Source organism: Bison bison, unplaced genomic scaffold, assembly GCF_000754665.1.
Source record: "Bison bison bison isolate TAMUID 2011002044 unplaced genomic scaffold, Bison_UMD1.0 scf7180017864225, whole genome shotgun sequence".
NCBI classification, from domain to species: domain Eukaryota; kingdom Metazoa; phylum Chordata; class Mammalia; order Artiodactyla; family Bovidae; genus Bison; species Bison bison.
In genome coordinates, this window is record NW_011494797.1 from 362624 (window position 1) to 379109 (window position 16486).

Consider the following 16486-nt stretch of genomic DNA (forward strand, 5'->3'; position numbering starts at 1 on the left):
CAGTCAGTGAACAGTCAAATCCATGCAGCCACTACATGGTACAGTCTCTTCCTTTAGCTAATTCCCATGATGGGCTGACTTTGTGCAGGGCTCAGTCTTAGTTGAAGTTGGACAGTGTAAGTGAATGAATGACATAGTATCTCCTCTCTATATGATTTGCTATCCCTCTGGGGATTCAAAGGTGGGGAGGATGGTGGCAGCCTCAAGGGTTTTGAGCTGGCTCCCAGGAGGGTTAGCGTTTGAGTTGGGCTGGAAGGATGGATGAGATTAGTACTCAGGGTGTCTAGGCAGAGGCCACTTGGGGACTGTGGACTTAGGTGCTGGTGGGACATTGTGGGTATTTAAATGTGGTGGACACGTTCAGTCGTGCTGTAAAGAGATCAAGAGGGAATGGTGTTGAAGTAGGGTCAGTGGTGGTGGGGAGGGCTGGGGAAAGAACCAGCAAAGAAATATTTATGTATATCAGTATTTGAAATAATTAATAGTGAGTGAGATGCTGAAATTATGTTGTTTCAAGAGGAATGGAGAATTGGCAGAGAGATAAGCTGTGTCAGAACAGGCAAGAGCTGGTACATGGCTGACGATGGGACAGGTGGTATGGAGAGAGAACTCAGGCTGCAGTGGTTGAGGGTCTGCAGAGGACTGCTCAGACAACTGTCCGTCCGTCCTTCCTCCTGCTGGACACAGGCTCAGGGCAGGGAGGATTATCCGTGCCCCGTGTCCAGGTTCTGAACCTGGATGGGAGGAGGAGGGTACAAGTGGATTGTGACTCCCACCAGCTGGTCTCTGGAGAGATGCAGGGATCTCTTCTTCCTTTTCCTGCACAGAAGCAGGTTTTTATGTTGTTTTTACCAGTTATTCTTTTGAAGTTGAAGGTGCAAACACATGTGTCGGTGTGTGGCATGATAGATGAGGATGTCGAAGACTTGAAGGCTGTTCATGATGTTTAGCAGAGAAGGTCCCTGCTCATGTGTTGTTCCGTTTCTCAGACGTCCTCATGTGTTGTGTCAGTCGCCACCTGTGTTGGTGGGGATTCGGTTTGCCTCTTGGACCTAGAATTACCCGCCCTGCTTACAAGTTGCTTACAATTAACGAAGTTGCTTACAAGGATATTTTGTTTTTCTCTCATGCAAGAGTCCCTTTAAGTTGCTGTATGGATTTCCTGGGGCTGCCATAAAAAGTACCCCAAACTTGGTGGCGTAAAGCCACAGAATTATGTTGTTTCACAGCCTTGGAGCCTAAAAGTCTGAAATCAAGGTGTCAGCAGAGTCAGGATCCCCCTGAATCCTTCAAGGGTAACTCATTTCCTCTCCTCTGTTGGCTTCGGAGTTTGCAGGCAAACCTTGGAGCTCCTTGACTTGTAACTGCCATCACTCCAGCCTCTGTCTCTATAATCACGTGGTTATTTTCTGTCTCTGTGTCTCTCTTCTTATAAGGACACCAGTCTTATTGGGTCCAGTGCCCACCCTATGCACTGTGAGCTCACCTTAATTGATTACATCTGCAACAACTCTATTTCCAAATAAAGTTGTGTTTTGAAGTATTTAGGGTTAGGACCTTATGATATTTTTTGAGTGAGGGGTTGCAATCCTCCCCAGAACAACTTCCATGTATATATATATGTATATATATATATATATAAAATATACTTTATTGTATGTTATTATAATAATGTATGTATATAATATACTTTATTATATGTTATAATGTGCATATGTGTGTGTATATATATATACATATACTTCATTGTATGTTATTATAATAGTATATAATATTGTATATATTATCTAGTTTGTTCTAGTGTAAACTACACATTACATACAGTTGGCATAGCAGTATATAGGCTGCATAAAGTTTTTTTTATTGCAAATTCCAAGGAAGCAATTCTTTTTGTTTATTCATTGTTCCTACAGTTTAAATAATCTGATCTGTGTGTTTCCTTCTTTTGTAGAACTTCCTGTTACTTGATGAGATAACACAGCTCCACTCTCAACTGCCATCAGATGGTAAAATGATCGTGAATGTGCAGGATTTCACTGCTTTTTGGGATAAGGTAGCAAACCTTCTGTTATAAGATCTTGACTGCTGAAAGATTTATTGGAGACTATTAAGGTTTTATATATGGCATAAATGTGATTTATTCATTTACTGAAAGTATGTTATAAAAATTCTCAATGAGGAATAAGGTTTGCATGTGATGGAGATTCAGTGTAAAGTCAGCCTAAGACATTTGGCATGTTGCTCTCAAGAGAACTATTAACCCATTTGGAACTTAAAGTACATGTGTTTGTAATGGTAGAATTTGCAGCATTGGAGAGAAAATGCCTCAGTGTGATATGGGTTAACCAACAAATACACAACCAGTTATTAAAGACAGCAGGTTTTTGGGAATCAGTGTATGTTTTTTGCCTTGATGTTGTCAGACCATCACTGCAGCCTAGTAAGACCACGCTTGCGTGCTCTGCCCTGTCTGACTCTTTGCAACCACATGGACTGTAGCCCTCCAGGCTCTTTTGTCCATGGGATTTCCTAGACAAGAATACTGGAGTGGGTTGCCATTTCCTACTCCAGAAGATCTTCCTGACTCAGGGTTTGAACCCTTGTCTCCTGTATTGCAGGCAGATCTCTTTACTGCTGAGTTAGGTTTTTTGCTGTGAGTTAGGGTGGGGGACTCCCCCATCGTAAGCTTCTGCATGGTTCTGGCTACTTTGTTGGCAGCCAGGGACTGGGAGGAGACAGCAGGTGGGCATAGTGAGCACCAGTGATTGCCAGTTGAAGGGTTGCAGTGTGTGGACGCTGACAGGGAGAACTGGAAATTTTCCAGCACTTGTTTTATTTATGAAATAAAGGGCTTCCCTTGTGGCTCAGCTGGTAAAGAGTACGCCTGCAGTGAGAGAGACCAGGGTTCAGTCCCTGGGTTGGGAAGATCCCCTGGAGAAGGGAACGGCTACCCACTCCTGTATTGTGGCCTGGAGAATTCCATGGACTATATAGTCCATGGGGTCGCAAAGAGTCGGACACGACTGAGCGACTTTCACTTTCACTTAAAAAAAAAAAAACACAGAAAAACAATAGGGACCACTCTCAGACTTGTACATGCAGCGCCTCTCCCTTTACCAGGGACTGAAAGTTTCCCTGGTTCCATGGTTTTCTGTGCACATGCTCCTGCACTGGTTTGGCAGATTCTTTACCAACTGAGCTATCAGGGAATTAATCAGAGTGCGGAAGAGTAGGGTAAATAGAACCCATGGTCCAGGAGAGGGAGTTCCATGCAGGGAATTACTTGTGCAGACAGTGGAAGAGCCTCTCTGCTGGTGGCATTGGGGACCACAGTGCAAGTGTCTAGACCCTGTAGACTCGTGTGTTTTCCTGCCTGTGACACTACATATCGTGCCACTTGAGTGTGTGACATGACTTATTGTGCCACTACTTCAGATTCAGTACCTGCCTCTGCACCTACAAAAGAGTAGTATATTTCCAAATAAATAATAATATACCCCTATAGCTTTTGCACATGGAAATTCAAACAAGGTGACTTTTCCAACCTGGTAGTTGCTCCTAGCTTAGTATTACAGATTTTCCCTCCTATTTTTGTATTTCTCATCATAATACAGTTGAAACATTTATGGAAAGCAGCATTAAAATTCCGTTATAAGGGCTACTATGTAAATGCTAACATTACCAAATTTATCTTGTTCCAAACTATGCAGCATTTTAAAGTGAACTCTTTTGCTCTTAGTCCAAAGAAGTTAATAGCATGTTCTGATACTTCTGTGCAATTTGCATTACAGTACATCTCAGCCTTCTGGCCTTGCCTAGGGAAGGAACATGTCCCTTGCTGGGCTCATTAGTAATTAGGAGCTGTCAGATTAGGTCATAGGTGAGAGAGCCCTTGGGTAGGGGGAGGGACATAGACATTGGAGATTTAGAGAGAAGTTGAGTCTGAATGAAACCCCTGCTGGGCTGGGACGCCGGAGGAAGACATGAGCTTTGTAACCTGCTCCCCTCCATAACCAGCCGGGCAGGTGGGGGAATATGTCAGGATCCAGGTCTCATTCATGAAACCGGAGTGTGGGGCTCAGCTGATGATGCTTATTGACCCAGCATCTCCTGTGCCAGGATAACCAAGAGGGGAGGGGACCCAGCAGCAGTGAGCAGTCCAGTGCTGCCCCCTTCTGGGCGCAACAGAGCAGTGCCCAATCCTGAAGCCTGAGCAGGGAGTGAATTCAGTGTCTGGCCCTGACAAACTGTGAGGGTTGGTGACAGGGAGCTGATGTTTGTAGGTGGCTCACTATTTTTAGTCTTAGCTGAGTGAAAAGTAGTAAAATAGAAGCCCTAAATGTTAGAGACGAATAAAGAATTGGAGGGTGCTTTAAAAATGTTTCTTAGGTATTAAAATCTAGCCTCTTATTGATAGCTTTGTAATTTCCTATGAAACCTGGGGCTAGTATTTTAGTAATGAAAAGCCTCAAGCCCCAACGGGAAGGGAAGTCCATGATTTTTGCCCTGCCCAACTGAAGGGCTGCAGCAGGAAGCTATGCTTCTGTATTTTGTCCACAGAATCACGAACCGTTGTGAGAGGAAAATAATGAAGTATTTCTGAGTGAAAAATAATTATGGAAGCCAGGGGTCAGTTAAAAAAAAGGAGTGAAAAGATATTTCTCTTAAAATCTAGGGATAGTTATTTTGATGATTATGAATAATTATTTTTGTTTTTAGTAAGTGACTGTATCTATAATCGGTTCAGTTTTTTCCAGAGAAATTTTTCATATAGAACATCTTTTATTAGTCTTTTGGGCATTTTATGTAATGACATTTAACTACTTTAAAAAAAATTAGCAGTTAAGAATGCAGTATATGTAATGACGCACATATACACCCTTAAGTTTGTTCATGAACGTGACCTGTATTGGCATGATGAATACTTTGTTCTTCTTTGTGGATGAATACTTTGTTCTTCTTTGTGTTGGATTGTTGACCATCACAGGTAACTCCCTGGTTTGTTTTTGCTTTTACAGTAGAAGTACTTTATTCTCTCTGTTTAGCATGTAAGAGGTATAAAATTGAGGCATTATCACTGACCCACGATGTTATACTTAATCCTCTCCCCTTTTTTTGATTTTGTTTTGTTTTTGGTGTGAAACTACAGCTCTGGTTAAATTGGAGCCTTGACTACCATTTATGCAACTTTATTTACCAAGAGCAACTATATCATATAAAATGCTCTGCTGCTTGCTGAGCATTAGTAAGACTCATTCTTTACCAAGTGAAAATACAGAGGCGAGAGGAGGTATCAAATTATTAGTAGAGGAGCAGGCATGATATGTTTGTATTCTGCCACCTTGTGGACAATACTGAAGTTGACATAATCAAGGGGTATAATGAAAATTCACAGTTGATTTAAAAACCTCCCATACTGGATATTCAATTAAGTATATTATTATAGTAAGTTAGTGTGCAACGTGCAGGTACATATTGAACACGTGACTTGTTATTTCAGTCCTTAAATGCTGAGAGTGTCTGGAACAGTGTCGTATTGAAATCTGGTAAAAAGTAGGAGCCTCCCTAAAGGCAAATTAAAGCTGTTTCAAAGATATTTTGGGATAAAAGGCCCCCAGGGCTCAGTATCTTAAAACAGGACGGAGGAAAATATGGGTTATATTAGCATATCAATGATATATTATTTTCTACACTTTTCAGAGTTCCTTGTGTTATTTTAATGAGATGAACAACGTTTTCTAAACGTATATTTGCAGGCATCAGACACCCCAACCCTACAAAGCCTTTCCTTTACTGTCAGACCCGGTGAACTGTTAGCTGTGGTTGGACCTGTGGGAGCAGGAAAGGTAAGTTGTGACGCCTTTTGTCAGCCTGATGCGACGCCACAGCCCCTGTTAAATTCTCAGAGAGAGCCCAGAGCTGTGTATAATTCACTTTGAATCGAGGGTGTCTAGAACAGTGTTTCTCTAGGTGTGTTCCATGGAACATTAGTTTTTCAAGAAGGTTTCATGGCCAGATGAATCTGGATAAATGCACACTGTGCTTTCCTTCTTGGGGCTTCACGTTGTACATTTGGAAACTGCTTGTCAGGCTTTTGACCTGTCAGTGAAGGAAATTATTGTTCTGACAGCTGTTCAGGACAGAGTGAGATAGAGGGGTCTTCTTTTTGTGACGGTTGTCCCTCCAGGGAGTGTGGAGGTTGGAAAGGCTCTTCTGGGAATTTTGAGCATTTCCTCACATGACGTGACTTGGTCCCGTCAGTGCCCAGGGTAGTGAGCGTGTAGCCACGTGCCGGAGCTAAAGGTACAGGTGAGAGCAAGACTCCAACGTCTCTGCCCTCCAGAGGCAACCAGGTTCCAGGGCAGACAGATTATTTCAGCCCAGTGTGGTAGAGTTGTGATGTGTGGACACGGACACACCACTTCTGTGTGGTAGACAAGATTTGAACGACATGCACATGAACCTCGTCTGAAAGAACAAAACACAGAGCTCTAAGTGAGGGGTATGTACACGAGAGGGTGATGAGTTCCTATATGATGGACTTTTTTGAAACATGACTCCAGAGGTTTTTTTTAAAAAAATAATAATCTTTGGATATGTTTAGTCACAGAAAGCTTGTTAAGAACAAATATTTGATAAGTAAAGGATGCCTGGGATGCAGGGACAGCTGAATTAAACATCAGATACATGAACCATGCACCCTGCTGGGCTGTTTTATTGGTTAAGGATGTTAAAACATTCTTAATTAGTCTTTGCTGAGTTTAGCATTTCATTTGGGAGAAACTATTTAGTTTCTTCAGTTTAGGTTGTTATCTGTGCTTAGTCACTCAGTCATGTCCGACTCTTTGTGATCCCATGGACGGTATCCCGCCAGATTCCTCTGTCCATGGGGATTCTCCAGGCAAGAATACTGGAGTGGGTTGCCATGCCCTCCTCCAGGGGATCTTCCCCACCCAGGCGTGGAACCCAGGTCTTCTGCATTGCAGGTGGATTCTTTACTGTCTGAGCCACCAGGGAAGCCTGTTTAGGTTGTTTCAGTATTATATTAATAATAATGTGACTTATCAACTGAATATATTCATTCATTAGTTTATATTGACCAATAGTGTTATTTCTTCTTTTTTTTTTTTTCCCCTGCAACTGCTGTTCTAAATGAAAGGATTCTATCATTTATCAAGCACCAGGGTGGGGTCGGTTGTGCTGTGGGGCATGTGCTGTCCTGAGTGCTCCCTGTTCACACGTGTGGGTTCCTGTCTGTTTCAGTCATCACTGTTAAGCGCTGTGCTGGGGGAGCTGCCCCCGAACCAGGGACAGGTCAGCGTGCACGGGAGGATCGCGTATGTTTCTCAGCAGCCCTGGGTGTTCTCAGGAACTGTGAGGAGTAACATTTTATTTGGGAAGAAATATGAAAAGGAACGATATGAAAAAGTGATAAAGGCTTGTGCTTTGAAAAAGGTGAGTAATGACTTTTGAGTTGCATATGCTCAGATTTCAAATGACGATCATGTTGGTTTAAGCTACAAGATCTGTTAGAAGGGCTTTTAGTGTTGTTTAATATTTGAAGCTGGTTTTCTCATGAACATTCACACACATTGCTACTCTTTGAATTCTGATGTTGTAACACAGAATGCCTTTTTGGAGGTGGGGATTGTTTCGTCTTTTGCAGTTTCATTCTCTTTTACTTCTCTTTTAGTGCACAGTTACAAAACTTTATAAAAATAGCGCCATGTAATGAACCCTCATGTACCCACCCCAGGTTCACCCGGGTTCAGATGGTGGCCAGTCTTGCTGCATCTCCACTCTTGCCTTCTGCCTGCCCCACCCCCACCCCAGACTATTCTGGAGCAGATTCTAGACTTCAGATTAGTTTATCAGTAAATATTTCATTAGTTTTTCTCTCAGAGACTGAAAAGAGACCACAATATTTCAACTGAAAAATAACTCAAATTCCTGACTATCATTGGCTTTCTCATCAGTGCTTACATGCTGTTGATCATCTCACTGAGAAACCTCCTTCACCGTTTTTGGAATCCACATGAGATCTGCCTCCTGCACTTGGTTGATGCCTCCTTGGTCCCTTTCTATCTCTAGGTTTTCCTCTCCACTTCGCTTTTCCTTAGTAATTAAAGAAAAACGACTCCTTTAACATTTCTTCTTAATTACAGCCTATTTTCACTGGAGGAGAGATTGTTTTCAGAAACGGTATTGGGTTTCACAGAAAATGGAAATGGAAACATTTTACTGTACATGGAGATTTAGTAAATAAAATTAGGGAATCAGTTATGCAAACTGGGCTTACCTAGTAGGAGAATATATTGATAATTTGATGGAAGGAAAGGAAAGAAGGTAAATACTGATTAGATGCTATGTTATTTTCTTTGGTTATAAAAACCAGGGAATAATAGCATTAAAGGGCACCCCCTGGGTCAGTTCAGTGCAGTCTGGACATCCGACTGTTCTTTTATACTGTGAGGAAAAAGGCTGGACAGCCTTTCAAAGGTGTGGGGGTGAAGACCTGTGAGGAAATAGTTATTCGGCTTGAACAGTGGCTTGAACATCATAGAGTAGCATTTGATGATTTTGTGAACATGAGAGAATTGTTTGCTTGTTCTTTTTTTTTCTATTTCTTTCTCCTGAGTTGTTTTAAATAGACTTTTCATTTGCAGAAATGATGTAGGGTTGGCAGGATTGAGGTAGCTTTTTAAAAAAATATTATAAGGAAAGGGTAAGTGCAAATGTAAAGTAGTAAGAATGCCTCTGTGCGTGCTAACTCTACTCAGTCATGCCTGACTGTAACCCAGTGAACTGTACCCACGAGGCTCCTCTGTCCATAGGATTCTCTAGGCAAGAGTACTGGAGCAGGTTTTCATTTCCTCCTCCAGGAGATCTTCCTGACCTAGGGGTCAAACCCACATATCTTGAGTCTCCTGCATTGGCAGGTGGATTCTTTACCACTGAGACACCTGGAAAGTCCCAGTAAGAACAATAGCTCCCATTTATTCAGAGTTGATGTCCAGATCATCTTTGTCATTCCCATGCAAGCATACATAAAAAGGCCCAAGAGTTATTAATGTTTTACCAGTGTTTTCTATGTTGTTGATAAAACTGAAGCTTAGAGAGATGAAACACCCCATCTCTACGTTTGCGGTTCAGGTTCGGATCCACGACGGTCAGTGCTTTGCTGCAGCCTTTTGGGGTGATTGGACCAGTAATGTGGGGGAGTGTCCTGGGGCTTCACACACCCTCGGGGCTGCATGTGTAACAGACTCTGGTGGGAAGGAGCCCTGCAGAACTGGGCTGCCCAGTGACGTATGTGGTGTGACGTTTATAAACATCAGCTGCCCTCCTGTTCTCTGCGTGGTCAGAGCATAGAGGCAGGGCCCCTTGTGCCCATTCCCTCCTTGGCAGGAAGGGAGCCGAGTCCCTCCCCCGATTTTGTGACTTGGCTGCTGTCCCTTTGGACACGTCCTGTTACCTGTCTGGGCATCTCACATTTCTGCCGCAAAACGAGGACGTTGGGTCAGAGTGTTTCCAAGAGGTTTTGTTGCTGCTCTGAAATGTCAGCTATGACTCTGATTACCAAGGGGTCAGCCAGGTCTGCACGACACCTGGGAACCACTTAATGCATTTTTGCAGCCTCTGCTTATCTCCTTTTGGAATCCATGTTTCAATGGATGGACATAAGACAGTCACAAACAGTAGAGGTGCCATGGGGGTATTTTTACTCGTAGAGACAGATTGCATGTGTAGTAGGAAAAAAAAAAAAAAGCGTGTCCTCTGGATAGCATCATCTTGGATTGTAATTTGAGGAGTCTGTTTCCTTGCTTGTAAAATGAGGGGGGTACGGGTTTATTGCAGTAAACGTGGCAACTTTTGTAAAATGGAAACCTACCAGGTTTTCAGTAAATACATGCATACAAACTAAATACATACAGACAGACAAAAAAATATTTCTAACAGGTGACCCTCCGCCACACCTGGAAGATAAAACAGGAAAAAGGAGTATTTCGTGTATCACATGCATTAATAACAACTAGACACATGATAACTAGATCTAATTGAAGCAAGCGTTTTAAGTTCATTGAGCTGCAAACATTTCTGTAATAAAACATGAAGTAATCACATTTGGCAACATGGAATTAAGCTGATGCCTTATTCAAGGTGACAGTATAGTGAGTTACACAACGCAGTTCAGGGAACAAGCCAAAATGTTTGGTCAGCTGGAGGGGTCGAGGTTAAACGACAAGGCTTAGGAGTCATGAGGCTCAGGGATTGAGTTTGTTTCTCTGTGATTTTGGCTTCTTTTCTGAACCTAACAAGGCCCCAGTTTCATCGTCTTTAAAGGAAATCGTAGTGCTCTGCCATCGGCAAAATGGAGTTACAGGTGTGATAAAAGTCAGGGTCCTCCTGCTTTGACTCAGGAATCCAGCCTTCCTCTGACAGAAACTCAACAGTCTGCTCTGTGCTGTTTCCACACCAAGAAGCCAGCGTCCCTGAAGGGCCCTCCATGTGCTCCTGGCTGATGGCATCAAACCAGCAAGCCATTTCCTAGTTTCCCTGTAGTTTGTGTCTGTTATTCATTGGGAATTGGTTTTAAAAATTAAATAAATAAATAAAAACTTTCTTGTCTGTGGGAGGCATTGTATTATATGCTGAACTCAGACTTCTTCTGCTTTTACCTAATCAGAAAATGGTGGCTGGAAAATTAGGCTGACTTGGATTTTTACTTCAAATCCTGTGAAATGCTTTTCCCATTTGTGGCTGGCCCATAAATAGTTTGCAGAGTCAACAGCATACTTGGAGTCCTGGTACCGGACTCAGAGAGAGCCTGTTTCTTGGAGCCCAGCTGTGCTAAATGGAAGAGTGGACTTAAGTGCCTTTTCCAGAGCATGGCTGAGATTGCCGTGCTACAGTGTGGTGCTGTTTTGTGAAGGAAACCAAAGCAACATAAAATCTAGGCATTAAAAACTGAAAGAGTTTGCAGGGGCTGTCACCAGTAAAACAGAGACCAAGTAAACTGTGTGTGTGTGTTTGGGGTTGGGAATGTATCTTAAACCGGCTTATTGTATCTCCAGAAAATCAGAAGCAAGAATTAAAATAAAATAATGATGAATTTTCACAACAGAGCAATTGCTGCCTTTCACTGGATGCGCCCCTGTTAAGCTTCCAGCGAGCAGGGAACCTGTGTGTGTGTGTGTGTGTGTGTGTGTGTGTGTGTGTTTGTGTGTGCGCACCTGTGGCTTTCAGGGAGGGTGATGATGGAGACAGTCTCTTTCTTCTCCTTATGGTCATGTGCCTTACATGCTGTGATCCACATGGTGAATGGGGCCCCAGTGTTGGTTTGATGAGAAGGTAAGCCTCATTCACCAGTAGCGAGTTATAATCAGTCCGTGTCCTTTTTCCATTTATGGAGGGTGTTTATACACTTTGGGTTCTCACAGCATCCTTGAGTTTAGTGACTCTTGTTTCTGCAGCACATTTTGTAGAAGAAGTTGAGACTTAGAAGGTGAGAAAGCTGCTTATCCTGGGGGCTTCACTGTGCTGTTTCTGTTCTTCCCAAATTTGCTAAAGTACAGAGAAGCTCCGGCTTCATTTGCAGAAAAGTGCTGCTGTGCATCCTAGGATGATGCCTGAGGGTTTAGTGGATAACAAACTCTATGAACTCTGCTCTCTATGGCAGCATCACTTGAGTTACAGGCAGTCTACGGAAGGCCCCCCCCCGCCTCCCACTGATCTGCTCACACCCACTCTGTGAGCCGTGCCCTCCTGACCGCAGTGTGGACTCGCTTCCCTCCTTTACTGTCTGTTGCCCTGAGCTGGCTTCCTTTTCTTTCTCATCCTCAGTACTTGCACGCAGGTTCATTTTCCATATCGTCTGTCTCATACCATGGAAAGAAACTCTAGGGACTTTGTTTCCTCATCCCTGACTTCACTGTGCCGAGAATAATGCCTGGAGTATAATCAATCCTCAATAAATACTTCCTTGTTATCATGGTCATATTCATAAATGCAGTGAAAACCTATGGAATCAGAACAAATGAGGTTTTTTTGATATTCAAGATTACAATTCAGTCATTATGAAATATACTCATTGCTGTTCATAACATACTTATATGTAGAGCTAAGGCTACAAGGTTAGGATGGCAGGAGGAGAACACATTTTAAATCTTTTTCTTTTTTCCCTTTTCTGTCTCCATGTAGGATTTACAGCTTCTGGAGGATGGAGACCTAACTATGATAGGAGACCGGGGAACCACACTGAGTGGAGGGCAGAAAGCCCGGGTCAACCTTGCCAGGTAAATGGGGTTTCAGTTGCCATCCTGCCCCTCCTCCTCTGCCACTCCTAGTGGACGTGAGCACACAGACCCCACTCACCAGGTGGGCCTGTGTGAAGCATGGTCTTGGTCCCTTCCCTGGGCTCCTGGAATGAACATGGAGTTGTTAGACACCATTGTGATTCGGAGATGAGACCCAGGGAGTGTGAAGTGTTTTATCCTAACGTCTCTCTACGTTTTCTAGAGCCGTGTATCAGGATGCAGACATCTACCTCCTAGACGATCCGCTCAGCGCAGTGGACGCAGAAGTTAGCAGGCACTTGTTTGAACTGTGAGTTTGCTCTTGTTTCCTATTACTTCTGCTTTCCAAGAACCGATTAAAAGATCAGGGAAAAGAGCTCAGGAAAGCCTTTGTGCTTCAAGAGACTCAGCTGGCTCTGCCCTGGTATCCCTCTCTCCCTTCCCTTCATTCTACAGAAGATCCATCGTAGAGAAATTTTGATCATGATGAGGTCAAGATAGGAAAATACAGAAGGTGCTTCCAGGGTGTGGAGGAGAGTGGAGTCTGTCCTTAGGGAGTGAGGAATAGATGGCTGATTTCCTCCTGCTACTTGCAGTTGATAACCAGACACTGTGGATGGATCCAGACCCCAGAAATAAGCAGGAAGATTTACAGTTTTTAAATCGGAGAGTGGGACTCAGTAATCTGGTACTTGGCTGCCAATCCTTTTCCTTCATCTTTTTTTTTTTTTAAGACATGTTAAAAGTGATGTTTTCAGGACTGACATAGGGCTTCTGTGGAAAGACCTTGATGATGCTTATTATTCTGTAGGTTCAGAAATTCTGAATAAGGTATAGAATCTGAGAATGATTTGTTGCACCTCAGAATGTCTTCAGTCATTGCTCATTGCTTCATGGATTCTTACTAGAGTTTTTACTTAAATCCACAATGTATGTGTAACTTGATTGTGAAACTAGGGATCTAGAATCTGGCTGAACTCCTGACTCTCACGTTGTGTTTCTGAAATTTGTTGTTCTTGTTTGTTGTTGAGTTTGTTGCTCTTGTTTGGCCACTGAACCTCTGAAGTAGAACAACTCTGATGTTTTTCTGTGTATAATGTGTCTAAGTCAGCTAACCGAGGCCTCTGGTGGAGTTTAGACTGACCTCTTTGAAAGCTTCATGAACTCTCTCTTTCTGAAACAGTATCTGCATCTCCTCCACGGTTGGTTAGTTAGCTCCCTTGCTGCTGTTCACCTTGTTAAAGCCAGTGAGCCTTCCAGCTGCACTTATTAACACGCTGCTGTGTGCACGGAGATCAGTGCCCTTACAGATGTTACTGCACAAAACCTCTTAGTTTACCAGGAGGACAGTGTGCCAGGAGAGGGAAAGGACCCACACTGGGCAGAAAAAGGAGACTTGGATGTTCAGCTCATTCCTGCCTCTAAGGAACCTATCTCCTTGGCCTCTGATAGCATCCACCTTCCGGTTTCCTCATGTGGGCTTTCTTCTGTTCACGTGCCCTGCCCTTCTGTGTTAGGCTCCTTTGCTTCTGGAGATACAAGTCAGATTGGATTAGACCTAATGTCGTTAGGGGTAACAATTATGTATTTAAAGGCCTTATCACCAAATTCTCAGGTGTCTGCATTTGAATTGGAGGGGAAATGATTGATTTACAGCGGAGCCACAACTGCAAAGTAGAGAGGCTTCAGCAGAGTCTGCAGATGTGTGAGAGAGAGAGAGACGTGTGAGGAGCACTGAGCTCTGGATACGAGGACCTGGGATACCACATCCACTAAGCAGGATCATGGGGCGGGTTCTACCAAAGTCTGTGTGTAACTTGTGCTTAGTTTGGGGTGATGAAAACACTCTGGAGACAGATGGTGGTGATGGTTACAGAGCAGTGTGAATGGGCTTAATACCACTGAGCTGTATGCTTAAACATAGGCAAAGTGGTAAATTTCATGTTATGTAATGATATGTTTTATTAACCACAATAAAAAGGGACTTCCCTTGTAGTCAGTAGAGAATCCACCTGCAATGCAGGAGGCCCAGGTTCGATCCGTGGCTTGGGAAGATCCCTTGGAGAAGGAAACGTCAACCCACTCCAGTATTCTTGCCTGAAGAATCCCGTGAACAGAGGAGCCTGGCAGTCTACAGTCCATGGGGTCACAAGAGTCAAACATGACTTAGCGACTAAACCACCACCACCACCACGATAACAAGTGCAAAGAAGCATTAAATTGTTCAGAACAGGAGAGCAGGGCATGTGGCATTGCTTCCAGCCGTGTGGTCTCATCCGGCTTTCCCACCCTCTCCTGATTGTGACCTGATAGAAAAGTGCCTTGTCATGGGTTTGGTAACAGGGTGTGAGCGCTGTAAGCTTCATTTGCCATTCCTCACTCCTGGAATCATTGGCAGTTCAGCCTGTTCGTTTCTCTTGTACTTATCACAGAAGTTCTCAAAAGTTCTCCTTCAAACAGAGAAGTTTTTTTTATAGCTCTTGGGTTTAATGACCTTGGATGTACACTTGATAGAAGCAAGCTTGTTTGGATTGTTGTTTGCCAATCAGAACCACATTCTCTGGGGAAACTTAGGGCAGGGAGCACGAATGCAATTTAGGAAATCACTCAGCAGCAACTGAGGATGTTCTCAACGAGTTAGAAAATTGGATGGAACAACATGCTATGAGAGTTGGTGGTCGTGTCAGAGCTTAGTAATGGGGAGTGTTTTCTATTAAAAGTGAGTGACTCACACTTCTACTTGCCATTAACAGTTTCCTCTAGTCTTGAATCTATATCCAAGGTGATTCAGGTTCATGAGTGTTACAACTTTATGCTGTGAGCATAGTGGGTTCTATAAGCTACAGAAGGTGAGGGGCCTTAGATGAGCTGATTAAGTCCTAGCTGTGTCCGCTGTGGATCCTGATGTGTTTCAACTCCACATTGCCAGACCCCTGCCTCCTGTGTCATCAGATCTTCATGTCTGTCTTGATCGGATTCTCATGCTGCTGTCTACACAGCTCACCCTCCCGCTCCAGCCATTCTCAGACAACCCCGCCCCCACCCCAGCCCGTTCAGGAAGCAGCTCCAGGTCCTCAAACAGAGAACAGGCTTCTTTGCCATCTGCCCACCTCAGCCTTTCCAGCTCTTCCGCACACCCACTCCGTGTCCAGCTGTACTGGCTCTGTGGGGTCCTTTGTCAGCCCTGTCTGTCTGTTCACACTGGTCCCTCTGTCCCAGAGCCAAGGAGCAGTGCCCCAGAACACAGAAGGAAGGTGGGCCCTGCCGTTCCCTCCCGCTCCTCTAGGGGGCGCCCGTGCCCTCTGGCTTCCCACAGCCCTCAGTGGGTGCCCTTGACCATTTATGAGTCCCCCCACCCTCCATACGCTGTGAATGCAGGAAGCCGCCTCAGCCCTGCGTGTTCAGTCCCAGGACCCCTGCACCTGCTGTGTCTTCTTCCAGGATGTTTCCCCAGACAGTCTCAGGGCTCCCTTGTTTCCCCGTCTAAGACAGCAGCCCCTCTTGCTTTCCCTCAGAGCACACATCACAGCCCCATAGGCATGTCCTGTACTCGTTCAGTGTCCCCCTGTGCGCAGTGCAGAGAATTCTTTGCTGTCTTGATCTGTGGGTGTATCCATGGCTTTTGGGACAGTGCCTGGTACCTCACCAAAGTTTGTTGATTGAATGAATGAAGATAGCATATTTGAAGATGTTCATATTTGATGTATTCTATGGGATTTATCCCTTCTTAACACAGCTCTCGTATAGGAATAATTTTAAAGAATTCATCGCTGAGTCAATTTTTATGGTATGTCTTAGAAATCTTTACTCTTGAAAACTTGGAAGATTATTTTTCTAGAGATTCAGAATTAAAGTCTTACTTAGGAATACATTCCTAGCCATCAAAACTGATCACTTTATTGTGCTTATTTATATTACCTTATCTGTGGTGAAATGTCAGGAAGGAAACCTTTAAAAAACTTGTGGGTTAGTGCCATCTTGGACCTACCAGCCCATCTGCCTTCAGTGGTTAATAGCAGGTAAATTTTGAATGTAGCAAAAAATTCCATTGAAAACTGAAAAGGTATGCTTGGTCAAGAAATTTAGCACACACACACAAAAAAAGAAATTTAGCACAAAAGCTGAACTAAGACTTGTCAGAAGGTATAAATGAATCTTTTTGAACTTGATGAAGTGATGGCATATGTGTC

The 16486-nt window shown here is 43.7% G+C and overlaps 1 protein-coding gene across 2 annotated transcripts in view; it reads left to right on the forward strand.

The window, feature by feature from the left end:
• The window catches only part of LOC104992857 (multidrug resistance-associated protein 4), a 176435-nt gene that overhangs the window by 62462 nt on the left and 97487 nt on the right, over nucleotides 1-16486 (forward strand). For both annotated transcript variants that reach the window (XM_010845860.1, XM_010845859.1), the window contains exons 9-13: nucleotides 1952-2053; nucleotides 5757-5846; nucleotides 7264-7455; nucleotides 12202-12296; nucleotides 12520-12606. In XM_010845860.1, coding sequence (XP_010844162.1) covers nucleotides 1952-2053; nucleotides 5757-5846; nucleotides 7264-7455; nucleotides 12202-12296; nucleotides 12520-12606 — 566 coding nt within the window. The remainder of the gene's footprint in view (nucleotides 1-1951; nucleotides 2054-5756; nucleotides 5847-7263; nucleotides 7456-12201; nucleotides 12297-12519; nucleotides 12607-16486) is intronic.